The sequence below is a fragment of the Hemicordylus capensis genome, chromosome 2 (assembly GCF_027244095.1).
Source record: "Hemicordylus capensis ecotype Gifberg chromosome 2, rHemCap1.1.pri, whole genome shotgun sequence".
Lineage (NCBI taxonomy): Eukaryota > Metazoa > Chordata > Lepidosauria > Squamata > Cordylidae > Hemicordylus > Hemicordylus capensis.
The window spans coordinates 221,154,954-221,172,151 of NC_069658.1; the positions used below are offsets into that span (position 1 = coordinate 221,154,954).

Sequence of the window (17,198 nt, forward strand, 5' to 3'; positions counted from 1 at the left end):
CGGGGGGCCTGAGGCCTGAGGTGGTGGGGGGCCTGGCCCGGCCGGCGCCGGCCCCAGATGGCGCCGGCCCCGGCCGAAGGAGGCGGTGGGCCCGGGTGGGAGGAGGCGGCGGTTGAGGGCGCAGACTAGCGCCCGTTAAATTAACGGGCTGAAAAATACTTGTATAATATAAACTTAAAGAGTAGACAAACTTTGATATATATCTATTTCAACATTGTAATTCTGCTTTCAACACTGAACAAATGGGCCCCTTTTTAAACATAACGGCAACCCACGGGTCCATGGTTTGCCTCCACCCCCCACCCCACCCCGCCCCCGGTGCTCCCACCCCACCCCCCAGCACTCCCAGATGTTCACAATCTGAAGTTTGGGAGCTGGCAAAGGGGGCGGGACTGGCTGCATGGGCTTAGTCCAACCCTGGAAGGACAGCCCACACCAAACAATGGGCTAGCAGCTTGCAGGAGGAGATTCCTCCCTTGCCTCCGGTTTGGGGTGAAATTCCAATCCAGGCATAACGGAAGATGGAATGGACCCTCGGTTGGGTGAGTGGAACTCACTACAAATCAAGGGTTCATTCCCAGGTTTGGGGGCAAAATCGGAACTGTGGTTCGGTCTCGAACTGTGGGTCCGATGATTTGGACATCACAGGGGACGAACTGGAGGTAAGTTCCCCATGCAGTTTGGCATTATGTCCGAAGGTGGCCATGGTTTCTATTGCACACGAAACCTAGATCTTAACTTCTTTTCATCTCTTAACCTTCTCAGTTCATAAATTTTCAACATCTGAGCTACAAACCAAACTTTCTCAATCTATTCCTAACACGTAATCTTCTCAGGATTCTTTCATTTCTGTGTGATTATGATCTTTGCAGCTGCCAGTAAACTACATATTAACATTCTATGTTTCTTTAGTATTGTCACCTACTGGTTCCAAAGTAACTGGCTCACAGAGTACGCTGGGATGTTGTATGCAAATAGTTGTGCAACTGCGCTCTTGCACAACTGCAAGCATAGTGTGTGGAATGCATTTACCCAGGAGTGATCCCCTTGGAAATAATGCATTTTGTGCAATTGTTGCAGTTGTGTAACAGAACAGTAGTGCAGCTGTGTGCGCACACATGCTGTGTTGTATTTAAGCCACTGATGTTTTTAAAAGATCCCTGCAACACACAATATGATTTCAAAATGCAAACTTTGGAGGAAATGCTTTCTTTGGCAGAAATGCCAGAAGACTCACCCACCCCAAACAAAAAGCATTCACCCATAGAATTGCCCATAAAATTAGGGTCATTTGGCCCATGATAGGTACAGTGCAGGCCACTGTTATCTTGATTGTTCTGCAAGAGAAGGTTTAAAGCTTGTTTAGAAGTGGGGAAAACTCATGTGGTTTTACTTTACATAAGAACAGCCCTGCTGGATCAGGCTCAGGGCCCATCTAGTTCAGTATCCTGTTCCACACAGTGGCCCACCAGATGCCTCCAAGAAGCCCACAGGAAGGGGGCGAGGGCTTCTCAAATACCGACTGGGGATTTTCAAACACTGACTGGAGATGTTTCATTGGCCTGGATATAATGGCATTTTGTCCCAGTGCAAATATTCAAAAGATCTAGCTGGTCATGGCAGACAGCAAGAATGTTAAGGTACCCTGAGTTACATAACTGTAATCAGCCCATTTCTGCAATACGTATCACAGAGCACTGAGTCTTTGCTTGGATTAAATACTGAGTTGAACAGTTGAAGGAGCTGAGTATGTTTAGCCTGGAAAAGAGAAGACTAAGGGGAGACAAGATAGCCATCTTTAAATACCTGAAGGACTGTCACACAGGGGGAGTGGACTTGTTTCCTGCTGCTTCTGAGAACTGGAACCAATGCCTTGAAATTACAAGGAAGCAGATTTAAGGTAGATGTTAGGGAATTCTAAATTATAAGAGCTGTTGGACAGTGGAACAGTCTGCCTCATGAAGAAGTTGGGTTCTCTTTGCTGGAGGTTTTCAAGCTGGGTCTGAACAGCCACCTGTCAGAGATGCTGTAGCATTTCCTGCACTGAGCAGGGGCTGGACTATAAGAACTCCAAGGTCCATTCTTATTCTATTATATAAACAAGGGTGAGGGCAGGGAGACTAGTGGGTGTGTCACATTCAAATAATAATAATAATAATAATAATAATTAATAATAATAATAATCTGATTTCTATACCGCCCTTCCAAAAATGGCTCAGGGCGGTTTACAAAGAGAAATAACAAACAAATAATTATTTATTAAAAATTATTTCTAGGGAAGCTTCCAAAATTGTTTTCATCCACACTTCCTCCCATATTTTGAAGGTCTGATTTACAAGACAACCTCGTTATTCGCGTGGGTTCTGTTCCTCACCTACTACCGCGAGTAATGGAACCATGAATAACGAGGCATTAGGTTTATGGGGAAAGGGGGCTTAGGTTCCAGGGTGGAGGGGGGGAAATTAAATCACCAAAACAGCCCCCAAATGGGCCAGGACATACTGTGGTGTGCTCTGTGGGTCCCCCATGTGCCTAAAAATGCTCCCCAAAGGAAGGAATGCCCCCCAAATCCTGAAAACTCATGGGGAAAGTTTGTTTCCCCTCCCCCCAGAAATCAGCTACAAAAAGACTCCTCCTATCTCCCTCGAGACAAAATGGCGGCCTCTGGGGTCATTTCCGGCCCTCTGGGAACCATTGATATGTGGGTTTTAACTCATTAGTATCCACGGATACTGGAAACAGTTGTCAATAAAGCACCCCGCTGATACGTGGAACCTGGTCCTGAACCAAAGTAGAACTCAGCCACTATTGCTCCTTCTAGATAGATCTAGTTCTATCTTTTGGTCTCTGAAGAGTCTACAGATTAGAGTGGTATCCAATAAAAGCAGTTTTTTTGCATCTCTTGATGCTAAAGTTTTTAAAATCGTAATGTGTTTTAATCATGATTTTTATCTTTTTATGAATTGTAAATGTTTTATATTTTCTATTACGTTTTAATTCTGTACACCGCCCAGATATTTTGATATTAGCTGATATATAAATTCCTTCATTCGGTCAATCGATCGATCTATCAATCAATCAATCCAGTTGAGCCAAATCTTTTCCGGCCACTGTTGGAACATAGGAAGCTGCCTTATACCAATCCAAACCACTGATCCATATGTAGTTCAGTACTGTCTACAGTGGTGTCAGACAATACACTGATGGGCAGTGCATCTCTAAGGTTTCAGAAGTCTCTTCCTGCCCTACCTGGAGATGCCAAGGAATGAACCTGGGACCTTGTGCATGCAAGCATGCAGATGCTCTTCCACTGAGTTATGGCCCATCCCCTACGGGGGATATCTTACCAAGCTCACATGTAGTCACCCATCCAAATGCAAACCAAGGTGGATCCTGCTCAGCACAGGGGACAATTCATGCTTACTACCGCAAAAAAGTGACTCTCTGGGTTCTACAAACGGAGGTCTGCTTCTAAGCTCCGATGGCCCAGATCCTTTCAAGGAGTGATGCCAGGCACTGAATCACCCTCGGTTCTTCTGCATGGAAAGTAACTGCATAGCAGCTGAGTTCTGGTGTTCACCCACATTTGTCCACATGGGAGGAGAGCTGGTCTTGTAGTAGCCAGCATGAATTGTCCCCTATCTAAGCAGAGTCTGCTCTGGTTTGCATTTGAGTAGGAGACTACATATGAGCACTGTTAGATATTCCCTTTTGGGAATGGGACCGCTCTGGGAAGAGCATCTGCATGTTTGCATGAGAAGGTTCCACGTGCCCTCCCTGGCGTCTTCAAGATAGGGCTGAGAGAGACTCCTGCCTCAGCCTTGGAGAAGCTGCTGCTAGTCTGTGTAGACAATACTGAGCTAGATGGACCAAGGGTCTGACTTGATATAAGGCAGCTTCCTATGTTCATAAACCTTATCCTCCTTCCCGCCTCCAGAGTCAAACTGCAAGCACCTTTACAGTCCATTTTAGCAATAGCAATAGCAATAGCACTTACATTTATATACCGCTTTATAGCCGGAGCTCTCTTACATTTTCCTTTGTAATTGCTTTCTGCTTCCGAAATCCTGCAAAGCACTAGAAATAAACAGTTCTGTATACATTATCATGAGCTTATAGTGTAGATTATCTGTTGTACATTGTTGTATGTTGTAAACTGTAGCTAGAACAATCAACCCTCCCTAGGACTGAGGTTGTACAACCAAGGCTAACACATGTGAATGACATGTTCCAATTGTCATGTCTCCCCAAAAAGGGCAATAAACTAGGTATGTACCACAATGTACCATTGTGGGCTTCCTTTAACCTGGCACCAGCCTTGGTATGATGGTAAGATCTGTGTCCCCGTCTCCCACCATTTGAAGCAATATGTTACAATGCATTTTTGTGGTATCCGCTTTATTATTGGTACACACAAAATTGATTTTGTTAGAGATAAAACAATTTTAACATTGGATTCCATAACAACAGATGACCTATGCGCTCAGAAGAAGCATATAGAGGAGTCCTCCTGGGAATGGACCGCTTCAATATTTAGGAACGGGGGAAATCACATGTTGAAATGCTCTATCAGGTGAGAGAGAGAGAGAGAGCACGCAAGAGCATTTCTAACATGGATTTGCACACATTTTCTGAAGAGGTATGGTTTCTAGGGGACTGTGCCGTATGCTTGCTCTCAACATGCAGCTTAGCTCCAAGTGGAAAATATAAGCAGACCATCAAACATTAATTGCATCAAACTTAAATAGCCTGTGAGTTCAAAGGTCTTTTTAATGTATCCACGGCTGTAAACTAGCAGCAAATGGAACAATGGGTACTTTCTAATGGCTGGCTACTCCATCTGTTGGGGAATGAAGCTTCCCTTACCTGGGTACCTGAGAGGGGAGGAGGCTGCACTGCCATCTGTTTAGGGCAGAGCTGCTTAACCTTGGGTTCCAAGACTTGTAGTCCAACAGTATCTGGGAAGCCAAGGTTCAGAAGCCCTAATCAAAGACATTTTGTGCACCAGGAAGAGCAGGCAATGGCAGGAAGGGGGTACACAAGTGATGGGGAGAAAGCACCCCATAGTGAAGTGATGAGGTATCAGTGACCCATCTCAGGCAAGACTTGTCCAAAAGGACAAGGTGGAAACGTTGGAGTAGCTGACCAGTGGCTGTATAGCTTATACCAATGTTCAGTCTACTGTTATGCTACAGGCAGGCATCCATTAAAAAGAGCTGAAATCACAGTCCTAGGTGTACCTTTTCTATGTATGTATCGTTTGGAATACCAGCACAGCATCTTCCACCATCTTGGGGAAAGCAGATATGCAATGTCTGGCTTACATTGAAATTTGCAGAGGATTCTGCAAAACAAGAGAATATGTTCCCTTGCCAATAGGCAGCCTCCTAAGAAGCAAAAACAAACTGTACTTTTCAAAAAGAGAGACATATTAGATTAGGGGAGTGGCAACGGAACAGCAACCATCGTATTGGCCATTCAGTGATTCGTTTTCTACCAGCAAGGAGGCAACTACGGAACAAACCAAAACAAACACTGCTTTCGTTTGCTAAAACAATAAAATCAGAGTTACAATGCAATGGAACAGAAAGTGAACTAGGCTAAGCTTTTTCACAAACACATATTATTTTATAGTAATGAATTCTAGAAGGTAACACACAAATGCCCGAATCAACAAGAAGTCAGCCATGCTGAAGCCCCATTCAAATCAATGAGACATTAGCCAGTGACTATCTGCAGTCCTATTAATTTCAGTGGGGCTTAGGCAGAACTAAATTTCTTGAGATTGTGGCCAATATAAACAAATTAACTGCATTTAATGAACTCTATAAACATAAAAGCAAAGACTGCTTGAAAAACCAACAAACCAACAACAGGGCAGAAGTTTGCCACCACTAATTTTCCATTAAGTCGACAGCAAAGTTTAGTCCCAATTTCATTGGCTGATGTAATGTGCAACGCTCCCTCAGCCTTGTAATGAAGCGTTTGTGCAGGAACACTCTTGCACAACATGGAAGAATTGTGCAGTGCAATTGTGCAATAGAGGGCCATTTACAGTGGCCCTCTATTGTGTAACTGCAAAGCACATTTCTTCCATGTTGCACAAGAGCACTCTTGCTAACTTCTGCTTAACTTCTTGCTAACTTCGGTGGGATTCTGCTTCATCGTAGGCACCTCTAAACTGATACTTCAACATCCTGTACAATAATGCAGATGCTGAGAAGAAGATCTAATGACAACATACTAAGCGGCAGCAGGAATTTCTTGGCACCGGGTTTGTCTGATGAATAAGAGCATAGGCCTAGCACATATTTTGAAAAAATATAGCTTTTGATTTATTGCCTACCACGACTAATAATTACATGCAATATATTCTCCATTTTAACAAACGTGCCGATGTGAAATCTTCTTGTATAGCTTGGGTTGCCTGGAAGGAGAAGGCAAAGTTGTGTTTACACACACACACAAATGCAGAATTGGCTCTCCAGTTATTGTTGTTGAACTACAACTCCAATCATCTCAAGCCTTATAGCAAAGCAAATACCACCAATGATATAACCAATAGTTTAGATTTAGATAGTGCTTTTGAGTGTAAGAAGTGCTTCATGTTTTAAATTCACATGATCCGAGACCAGAGGCGTAACTATGGGGGGGCAGGGGGGGCATGTGCCCCGGGCGCCATCTTTTCTGGTCACGTGGGGGGCGCCGCCATGACCAATTTTTATTATTATTATTTTTATTTTTTTGTTAATACAAATGTTTCCTGCTCAGTGCAGCAGCGCTGCAGCAGTCAAGGGAGCGCATCGGTGCCCCCTTCCCCACGAGCAGCCCCTTCTGTGCCACCTGCGCCCCCCCCCATTGCTTTGCTGGCGCCTGGCAGCCAGTCAGTGGCCTGGCTTGGTGGCGGCGGGCGCTTGTGAGGAAAAACCTAAGTATAATGTAGTATGTTGGGGGGGCAGGGTGGGGGGGCGACATTTCAGTGCTTGCCCCGGGCGCCGTTTTCCCTAGTTACGCCTCTGTCCGAGACTGGGCAGTTCACACGATTGAGACTGGGTACGTCAAGCATCCTACCCAGCTTTGGGAGCTGTGCACATGCCTGAGGGAAGATTACCTACAAGAGAGGAGCTGGGTAGGATGGCTTTTCCTCCTCCCTTGTTATAAGCTGGGTAGGATGGTGCAGTCCTATCCAGTTCCTGCCTTGCACAGGATCCCTCCCTGCTTCTCCTACCTAGTTGTCTGTTCACTCGCAATAAAAAATCAGGAGCATACACAGTTCCTGAAGGAGGTTTGTCCTATCTAGTTTTCCCTTATTATCATCTTTTCCATAAACAGAAGTTGTCAAACTTGGGTCCCCAGATGTTGTTGGACTACAATTCCCATAATCCCCAGCTGCAATGGCCATAGGCCTCAGGGATGATTTGTAATCCAATACCATCTGGGGACCCACTTTTGAGAATACCTGCCTTATAAGAATGTAACTGAAGAGAGGGGGCTGAGAGAGAAATTCCTAAGACCCATCCTGGGAGTTCATGACAAAGGCAAGATTCAAACTGGGGTATCCTAATTTGCAGATTGGCCTCTTCGTTAGAATACGAACTACCACAATGAGAACATATGAAGCTGCCATCTACCAAGTCAGAGGACTAGTCCACTTCGCTCAGTGTCCCACACCAACCCACAGTGGCTCATCAATGTTTGAACAAAGGGGTCTTCCCTAGACCTAGTTGGAGATGTGGTCAGAGACTGAACAGATACATCTTGTTTAATCTCATAGTTTACCCTACTGAAATAACTACAGGTTTGTTGGTGCAGAATGACAACAGTTTATTTACTTAGTACAATTATTATTTATATACTGCTTTTCAACGTGGTTTGCATAGAAAAATAATAATAAGATAAGATGGGTCTTTTAGCAGAGGAGAAAACAGCACATCCCTGGTTATAAGTATCTGAGTACACAGGAATGTGGCCACAGATCAGAGGTAGAGCATCTGCTTTGCATGCAGAACGTCCTAGGTTCGATGCCTAACAGCACTGATCTACTGTTAAATTTTTATACCGCTTTTCATTAAATAAAATCTCATGGCGGTTCTCCAGGCAGGGCTGTCTGAACCCTTGGGGAGTGACTGCCAGTCAGTGTTGTAGACAATGCTGAGCTAGATGGACCAAGGGTCTGACTCAGCAGATGGCAGCTTCTTATGTTCCTATGTACTAGTTTTGAAGCCAGAGGGAGAGGACTGAGGCACATTCAGTCAGAGTGACAGAATTATGTCACTCCAACAACACGACTGACACCTAGTGGTGGAAAACAGAACTGTAGATGGCTGGCTCAGATGAAACTTTACCAGTCCACATTATTAGCAAAGGGATATGCTAAGAGCACGCCTGTTGGGACTTCTTCTGCAGATATCCCAATGCCCTCCCAACAAGTCCCTTTATCACATGGCGGAGGGCTATTCATCCAAAGGTTTACAGCAATGGCTTCAAATTGCATTCTGGGGGCCCTGGGTCTCTTTGGTAGCTTTATCAGGTGTCCCTCCAACAGACTGGGAACTGTAGAAAAAGCTCTCCTGAAATACCTCTTGTTTGACTATTTTATGTCTTTAATTTTACATCTAATATAATAGATATAAAGGTATCTGTTTATATCTGGGCTCTTATTCTGAGGAATCCAGAATGGTGCACACGATTATCCTTTATCCCCACAGCAAACCTGGTCCAGAGTCACCCAGTGAGTTTCATGGCGGTAGGTGAATTTGAACTTGGGTCCCCCAGGTCTTAGTCCAACACTCTAACCACTACACCATGCTGGCTACCACCCTGTTCCCTTGCAATGGGGTGCATTACAAAATGTGACTGATATTTCCATCACATTCCAACCAACACTCCTCCCTCCCATGTCACAATTTTCCAGCCCATCTGCTCTCCCCTTAATCAATCATTACCACATTATGAATGACACCATCTCTGATACCCTTCTGTGGCATTAACCTTGTCATGTTCTCTTTGGGATTGGGCCAATCTACTTATTTCCTGGTACCTGATTCATGTGGTCATCATCACTGGGGTTCAGGCTCCTTGGCTTCTGGCTCTTCTCCTGCTTTGCCCTCATCTAGGCCTTCTGGCTGTTCAGGGGCTTGAGGCTGATCAGAGCTTTCCGGTTGATCGGAGGCTTGAGGCTGATCAGAGCTTTCCCGTTGATCAGAGGCTTGAGGCTGATCGGAGGCTTCCAGCTGCCCTTCTGTTTCCAGATGATCTGGTTTTTCAGGCTGAGCCACAATTTCACCCAACATCTCCTCAGCAGAGAGCGGGTGATCTATTTCCTGGGCAGGAGGTTCTCCTTCTGGTTCCTCTGGCCACATTCCAGCTTCAAAAGAATCCAGCCTCCTTTCTACCACGTAGCGAAGTAAGCCTGCAAAGTGAGCGGGCGCTTTGTATTAAAAGCTTATTCTGCAAGAAACTGAAATGTGACTGCCCACCTCTCCAAATCAGGGTGGTCTTCAAACTTTCTTCCTACAGTGGGGAACAACTCTTCCCAACAACACAGGTCTATTGAGGAACCCCTGCAGGCTAAGAGAACGCTGTGGAGGAGAATGTTCAAGGGGGTCACACTCACTTTTGGAGGCACTCAGCAAGCCTCACTGCTATTCGGGGGGTGGGGTGGTTTTTATGAAGCAAAGTGAGGCAGTCACCTCAGGCGAGATCACTGGGGCAAGGCAGCGTCTTGCAACTTGCCTCAGGCCACCCCTGGTTAGTCTGGGATGTGTTTAGAGGCAAAATGTAGGGGGTGCATTTCAGGGAGGAGAGATGGTCTTGTGGTAGCAAGCACGACTTGTCCCCTTTGCTAAGCAGGGTCCACTCTAGTTGCATATGAATGGGAGACTATATGTGAGCACTGTAAGATATTCCCCTTAGGGAATGGAGAAGAGTATCTGCATGCTTGCGTGCAGGAGGTTTCAAGTCCCTCCCTGGCATCTCTAGACAGAGCTGAGAGAGACTCCTGCTTGCAACCTTGGAGAAGCCGCTGCCAGTCTGAGTAGACAATAATGAGCTATGTGGAGCAATGGTCTCACTCTGTATATGGCTGCTTCCTATGCTCCTAAGGACAACCTTTGTATTTCTCAGTGCTGCTTGGCAAAGAGGCACCTTTTAATGTGGTGATTCTCTTTATTTAGCAGGGGGAGAGTAACTGGCCCTATCCACCCCCAGCACAGTACCTCCAGTGACTGTTGCTGGTGTCAATCTTATGTTTCTTTTAGATTGTGAGCCCTTTGGGGATAGGGATCCATCTTATTTATTTATTATTTCTCTGTGTAAACTGCCCTGAGCCATTTTTGGAAGGGCGGTATAGAAATCGAATTATTATTATTATTAATAATAATAATAATAATAATAATGACTCCATGTCTGGATAAAACAAACCAGTCAATAACACCTGTCTGACTGTGTAAACAAGAAATAATTCTTATAAGAATAATCTTTATAATAATCTTTCTTGAAGAAAGAAAGAGGATTTAATACTGGCTGCAAAGAACAAGCACTAAGAACAAATGCAATAAGAGCAAAAGTTGAAAAATCCACAACAAACAGCAAGTGCCGCCTTTGTAAAGAAACAGATGAAACAGTGGACCACCTAATCAGCTGTTGTAAAAAGACTGCACAGACTGATTACAAACAAAGGCATGACAAGGTAGCAGGGATGATACACTGGAACATCTGCAAAAAATACAAGCTACCTGTAGCCAAAGATGGGTAGGACCATAAAATTGAAAAAGTTGTAGAAAATGAAGATGCAAAAATATTATGGGACTTCCGACTACAAACAGACAAACATCTGCCACACAATACACCAAATAATATAACTGTAGTCAAGAAGAAAGAAAAACAAGTTAAAATAATCGACATAGCAATACCAGGTGATAGCCGAATAGAAGAAAAAGAAATAGAAAAAATCACCAAATACAAAGATCTACAAATTGAAATTGAAAGGCTGTGGCAGAAGAAGACCAAAATAATCCCTGTGGTATTTGGTGCCCTGGGTGCAGTTCCAAAAGACCTTGAAGAGCACCTCAGCACCATAGGGGCCACAGAAATCACCATCAGCCAATTACAAAAAGCAACTTTACTGGGAACAGCCTATATTCTGCAACGATATCTATAATAACAGCAACAACATCTATATATATAATTCTCCTGGGTGTGCCTTGGAATGTGCATCCCAGCGCCCAGCTGATTGGCTGGGTGGCGGACAGGCCTGATTGGCTGAGGCGCACGCAGGAGTATTGGTTGCTGTGACAGCGGCGGGCCTGGCCGCAGAGGCAGCGGTGGGCCCAGCCCAGCCGTGGAGGCAAGGCCTGGGGGCGGGGGCAGAAGTGGCGGTGGGGACGAGAGGTGGCTGGGCCTGGAAGTGGAGACTAGGGCAGAAGTGGGGGGGGGGAAGAGGTAACCGCCAGCCTCAAAGAGCAAAAAGATGCTCTGTGCGGGGTCGGCTAGTTGATAATATAATTCAGTCATCCCAGGTCCTTGGGAAGGACTCGATGTCTGGATAAAACAAACCAGTCAATAACATCTGTCTGACTGTGTAAACAAATAAACAACAACAACAACATTTTAAACTGGATATGCCAGGGATCAAACCCAGGCCCTTCTGTGTTTAAAGCAGGTGCTCTGCCATTAAGATACCGAACTGCATGGTTGCCTTCTGCTGAGTCAGACCACTGGTCCACCTAGCTGCTCAACATGTGGGGAAGTGCTACAAAGCTTTGACAGTGCCAATACCCCTGCTAGGGGTGAATTTCATTGAATTTCATTGATTCTCCCCAGCAGGAGGAAGGGGGGCAGTTTGGGTTCAAAGAGGTGAACCAACACCATCAGCGCTCAAAGAGGTGAACCAACACCATCAGCGCTGGGTTGTTCTTATGTTCTCATGGCCAGGAAATTTAGGACCAATGAAAAGAGGTACTTTTCCACACAGCACATAATGAATCTGTGGGATCTTCTGCCACAGGATGTGGTGATGGCCAGTAGCTTGGATACAAAGACAGATAATATTTTTATACCGCTTTTCAATTAAAGTTCCCAAAGTGGTTTACATAGAAGTAAATAAATAGATGGCTTTAAAAAGGGCTTAGACAAATTCATGGAGGACAAGTCTATCAATGACTACTGGTCTGGTGGCTACAGGCCACCTCAAGCCTCAGAGGAAAGATGCCTCTAAATGCCATTTGCAAGGGAGCAACAGCAACAGTGTTCCCTCTAATAGGGATTCCCAGATGTTGTTGACTACAACTCCCATAATCCCTAAGCAAAAGCCATTGCAGCTGGGGATTCTGGAAGTTGTAGTCAACAACATCTGGGAATCCCTGTTAGAGGGAACACTGAACATCAAGAAAGAGGGCATGCCCTCACCTCTTGCTTGTTGGCTTCTCAGAGGCATCTGGTGGGCCACTGTGTGAAAGAGGATGTTGGACTGGATGGGCCTTGGGCCTGATCCAGCAGGGCTGTTCTTATTTATTTATTTAGCATATTTATATACTACCCACCTGGTCTTGTGGTAGCAAGCATGACTTGTCCTCTTAGCTAAGCAGGGTCTGCCCTGGTTGCATCTGAATGGGAGACTACATGTGAGCACTGTAAGATCTTTCCCTTAGGGCAGGCATCCCCAAACTGCGGCCCTCCAGATGTTGCTGAACTACAACTTCCAGCATACCCAGCCACAAAAAATTGTGTCTAGGGATGCTGGGAGTTGTAGTTCAGCAACATCTGGAGGGCCGCAGTTTGGGGATGCTTGCCTTAGGGGATGGAGCCGCTCTGGGAAGAGCATCTAGGTTCCAAGTTCCCTCCCTGACTTCTCCAAGATAGGGCTGAGAGAGATTCCTGCCTGCAACCTTGGAGAAGCCGCTGCCAGTCTGTGAAGACAATACTGAGCTAGATAGACCAAAGGTCCGACCCGGTATATGGCAGCTTCCTATGTTCCACCTTGCCTCTGAGGCTGGAGGTGTCCTATAGCCCTCAGACTAGTAGCCAATAAAGGACAAGATCAGCACTTTGAATTTAGCTCAGAAGCAGAGTAGTAACCAGTGAAGCTCCTGCAGGATGCGTATAATACTCATGATAAGCACCCATGAGCAACATTCCAGACCAGCTGAAGCTTCTGAACTGTCTGTCTGTCTATCTATCACATTTTTACACCACCCCATCCAAAGGCCAAACAAATATGTTTTAAGGGCTCTCTTGAAGGCCAACAAGGATCCCAAACCACAAATGTCTGCCGGGAGTGCATTCCACAGCCCAGAAAGGCTACAGAGAAGGCCCAGTTCCGAGTTGCCACCAGATGTACTGGTGGCAACTGGAGATAGACCTCTTCAGACAACCTTAACATGTGGTGGGGATCATGCAGAAGAAGGTGCTCTCTAATGTAAGCTGGACCTAAGCCATTTAGGGCTTTAAAGGTAATAACCAAAACTTTGTATTTTGCCCAGAAACATATCAGCAACCAGTGCAACTGTTTAAGTACAGGCCTAATATGGGCTCTCCGGGTTACCCCAGAGACCAATCTGGCTGCTGCATTTTGAACTAACTGAAGTTTTGGAACCACCTACAAAGGCAGCCCCACATAGCATGCATTACAGTAGTAAATCCCGGTTCAAGCACAGCCCCACATAGTGTGCACTGCAGTAGTCCAATCTGGATGTCACCAAAGCATGAGTGGCTGAGATAAGATCTGACTTTTCCAAGTAGGGTGGCAGCTGGCAGACCAGCTGCAGCTGGTGAAAGTCACTCTTGGACTTTGCCAACACTTGGGCCTCCAAGGACAGCTTTGGGTCCTGGAGTACCCCTAAGCTGTGAACTTTATCTCTCAGCGGGAACGTGACCCCATCTTAGTATTTTAAATATCACTACTACTACTACTACTACCATTACTAATACCATCACCCTACTGCTAAACATTTGTATAGCAGTTTTTTTGGGGGTGCACAAAGTGCTTCACCTGTATTATCTTGATGTAATCCTTACAACAAACCTGTACAGTAGAACAGTATCATTTCCCTATTATAGATGAGGAAGATGTAGGCAGAGAGGGATTGCCTAAGGCAACTCCATCACAGAAGCTAGATTTGGACCATGGGAGTCTGAATAATGCTGGGCTGGAGTTGAAGGGACCAGAGGTTTTCCTACTGTTACGTCCAAATGCATATAACTCCAGTCCGATTTGTAAAGTTACCAGGGGTTGTGCTCCCCAAACTCCAATTTGAACCCTCAGTTTGTAGTGAGTTTCGCTGGTCATAACCAGAGTTCCAGCTGTCTGAATGCAGCACTTGAGGCTGCAGTAGCTCCAACCAGTGCTGAGGTAGGAAGTGCCTCCCTCTCCCTGGCTGTGATTGGCCATTCCTCATCCTCTCTGCAGTCTCCCTGACTGAAGAGAGTCTGTTCTCTGTTTCATCCAAATGCGAACTGGAGAGTGAGGGTGGGGTGGGGAACAGAACCACGGGTCCATTGGGCCTGCAGTTCCACGTTACATGCAAATGCAGCCAACCTTTTAGCTGCTATGCTACCCCAACTCCCGGCCACACTGTCCCTGCTTCTTTTGGCATCTAAAAAATAGCCAGCCTCTCTGATCCCATTTTTGTGTTGTTTTTTAAGTGCGTAATTGGATTGCCAGTTGTTGTTTTTTTAAACTTCAAAGTGAGGCATAAAGATCAGAGGAGAACATAAAGATGCAATTCAACTTACTGTCAGCAATTGTTCTTCCTAGCACCCTCTTCTCCATATTCTCTTCTACTTCATCCATCAGCCACTCAATGAATCCTTGTTCAATGTCTGCATGACAGGAGAAAGCAAAATGAGACTGTGGTTTTCTTCATGGATAAATACCTCCCATTGTTTCACAGACATAGATAAAATGCTGCCAGGACGGACCAGGGGATAGAACCAGCAACCCTTGGATCTAGGCACAGCTGCTGCATAGTGGAGTGCTTCCCTGGGCAGTGAAGGTTCCCAGCTATTGGGGTGACCCTGCCCAGCAAGGCTGCCCATTGGCTTTGCTCAACAAGAAGGTAAATGAAGACTTCCTGCCGTTAGGGCGGAGCTCTGCCTGGAGAATACTATATTTCAGTAGCTTCCTCCTGGCTCAGTTCTGACAGACAGACTCGAGCATTGGTCTGTTTCTGGGAGGTTGCCTCCATAACTACTGTTTATCATCAGAGATGGATCTTGGCAGATTCTTTGTCTGACCCAACATGGCACTGGTCTTCAACTGGTAGTTTGGGATCCACAAGTTGGTTGCATCCTGATCTAAAGTGGGCTTGGCACTATGGTCCCTTGGATTTCTCTGGCTGCCAGAGATGCTCAGTTCCATTGTTATGGGACCCATCCTCTCTATCAGAATCTCATCTCTGTCCATTGCCTCCCACATTCCCTGTTCTCTTTCTCCTTTCTCAAATCCTTACTCAACACCCACTGACAGGCAGCTGAGCCACGGGCAGTGGCCACTAGGGGTGCAAATCCAAAGCTGAGACTGAGAGAGCCAGAGACACACCAGGGATCAAGCCAGTTAAACAATTAGGAGCCAGAGGGTCTAGACAAGAGCCAAGAGTCAGGAACAAGCCAAGGGGCAAACCAGGTAGAAAAACAAGAGCCAGAGGGTCTACCAAGGAGCCAAGAGTCAGGAATGGGCCAACTGGAAGGACACTGGAACAGGAAAAAAACATGTTTTTTTCTCCTGGAAACAGCACAGAAGCTGCTGTGCTAGTTACTTGCACTAAATCTGCAGCTTGCATTCTAGTGTTTTTGTTTTTATACTAGGCGGTATATAAATTCAATAAATAATAGATAGGTAGATAGATAGAGTTGCGGTACTACAAGCAAGCTTGCACTTGCTCAGTGGTTGTGCAATCGTGGCATGCCTCATCCATTTTAAGGGTGCAAAAATGCATTACAATGCAAGAGCACAAGAGCACAAATCCCTGTGAGTGCAACTTTGCTAGAGATGTGTACAGATCGATTCAAACAGCAATTTGCAGCCCAGCCCAGGCAAGGGAGGAGAGCAGGGCCATACCTGCTCCTCTGCTACTGGCTGCAGCTTCCTGTTTCGCTGGTGCCCCCCACCCCCAGCTGCTATCGCATGCCAGCAGCACACACATGGCCTTCGTGCATGTGCAGTGATCTTTGCAAGGGCAACTGGGGGGTACACTGGTGAAAAATGAAGCTGCAGCGAGAGGCAGAGGAGCAGGTATGGACTTGCTCTCCTCCCTTTTAAAGGTGCCCGGGCTGTGTTGCAAATTGCTGTTCGAATCATGATTCATGCACATCCCTAAACTTTGCAATTTTTCTTCTTCAAGTGTGGTCCCAAGGTGGGGTCTGAATTTGAGAATACTGCAGAAACATGGCACTCCTGAATGCGAATGTGCACCAAAGCAAGCCACACACCTCTCTCCACTGGGTCGAAGAAGTAGCCGCTGTCCCGAAGGCTCCCAAATACGGAAGGAATTAGGTCGGACAGGTACCGCACAGCGAAAGCGCGGGCAGCAATTTTCTCGGAGGTTTCTTTCTCCTTCTTCAGGGCAAGCAGTTGTTGCCTCTTACGACGCTCCTGGAAAAGAACAAAAAGGGGCAGAGGTAGGACTTTTGTTCAAAGTCTGTGCAGGACCAGTCTGTGTTTCTTTGCTTCCCTTAGAACTGGGTTTCCCAAACTTGGGACCACAGATGCTGTTGGGTTGCAACTCCCATTATCCCCAGCCACAATGGCAGAAGGCCATTAGGAACATAGGAAGCTGCCTACATGGAATCAGACCATTGGTCCATCTAGGTCCATATTGTCTACACCAGTGGTCCTCCAGATATTGCTGAACTATAACTCTCATCATATATTAATTAAAATTGTAGTGGGGGGTTATGGGAATTGTAGTTCAGCAATATCTGGAGGAGCAGTTTGGGTACCCCTGCTCTACACTGACTGGAAGCAGCTTCTCCAAGGTTTCAGATGGGGGTCTTTCCCAGTCCTATCTGGACATACCAGGGATTGAACCAGGGACCTTCTGCATGCATGCAGTTGCTCTCTCACTGAGCTATGGTCCCCAACCCTTAATGGAATATCTTACACAGACAGCGCTCACATGTAGTCACCAATCCATAAGAACATAAAAAGAACCCAGCTGAATGAGGCCCAAGGCCTATCTAGTCCAGCATCCTGTTTCACA

General features: G+C 45.9%; 1 protein-coding gene across 1 annotated transcript in view; it reads right to left on the minus strand.

Moving 5' to 3' along the window:
- Positions 1-4,381: 4,381 nt before the first annotated feature.
- Positions 4,382-17,198, minus strand: part of LOC128346133 (radial spoke head protein 3 homolog B-like) — a 42,173-nt gene continuing 29,356 nt past the window's right edge. Inside the window, exons 6-9 of the mRNA XM_053299092.1 lie at positions 16,429-16,591; positions 14,734-14,820; positions 9,041-9,412; positions 4,382-6,427 (exon numbers count right to left, since the gene is read on the minus strand). Coding sequence (XP_053155067.1) covers positions 9,060-9,412; positions 14,734-14,820; positions 16,429-16,591 — 603 coding nt within the window. The 3' untranslated portion in view covers positions 4,382-6,427; positions 9,041-9,059. The remainder of the gene's footprint in view (positions 6,428-9,040; positions 9,413-14,733; positions 14,821-16,428; positions 16,592-17,198) is intronic.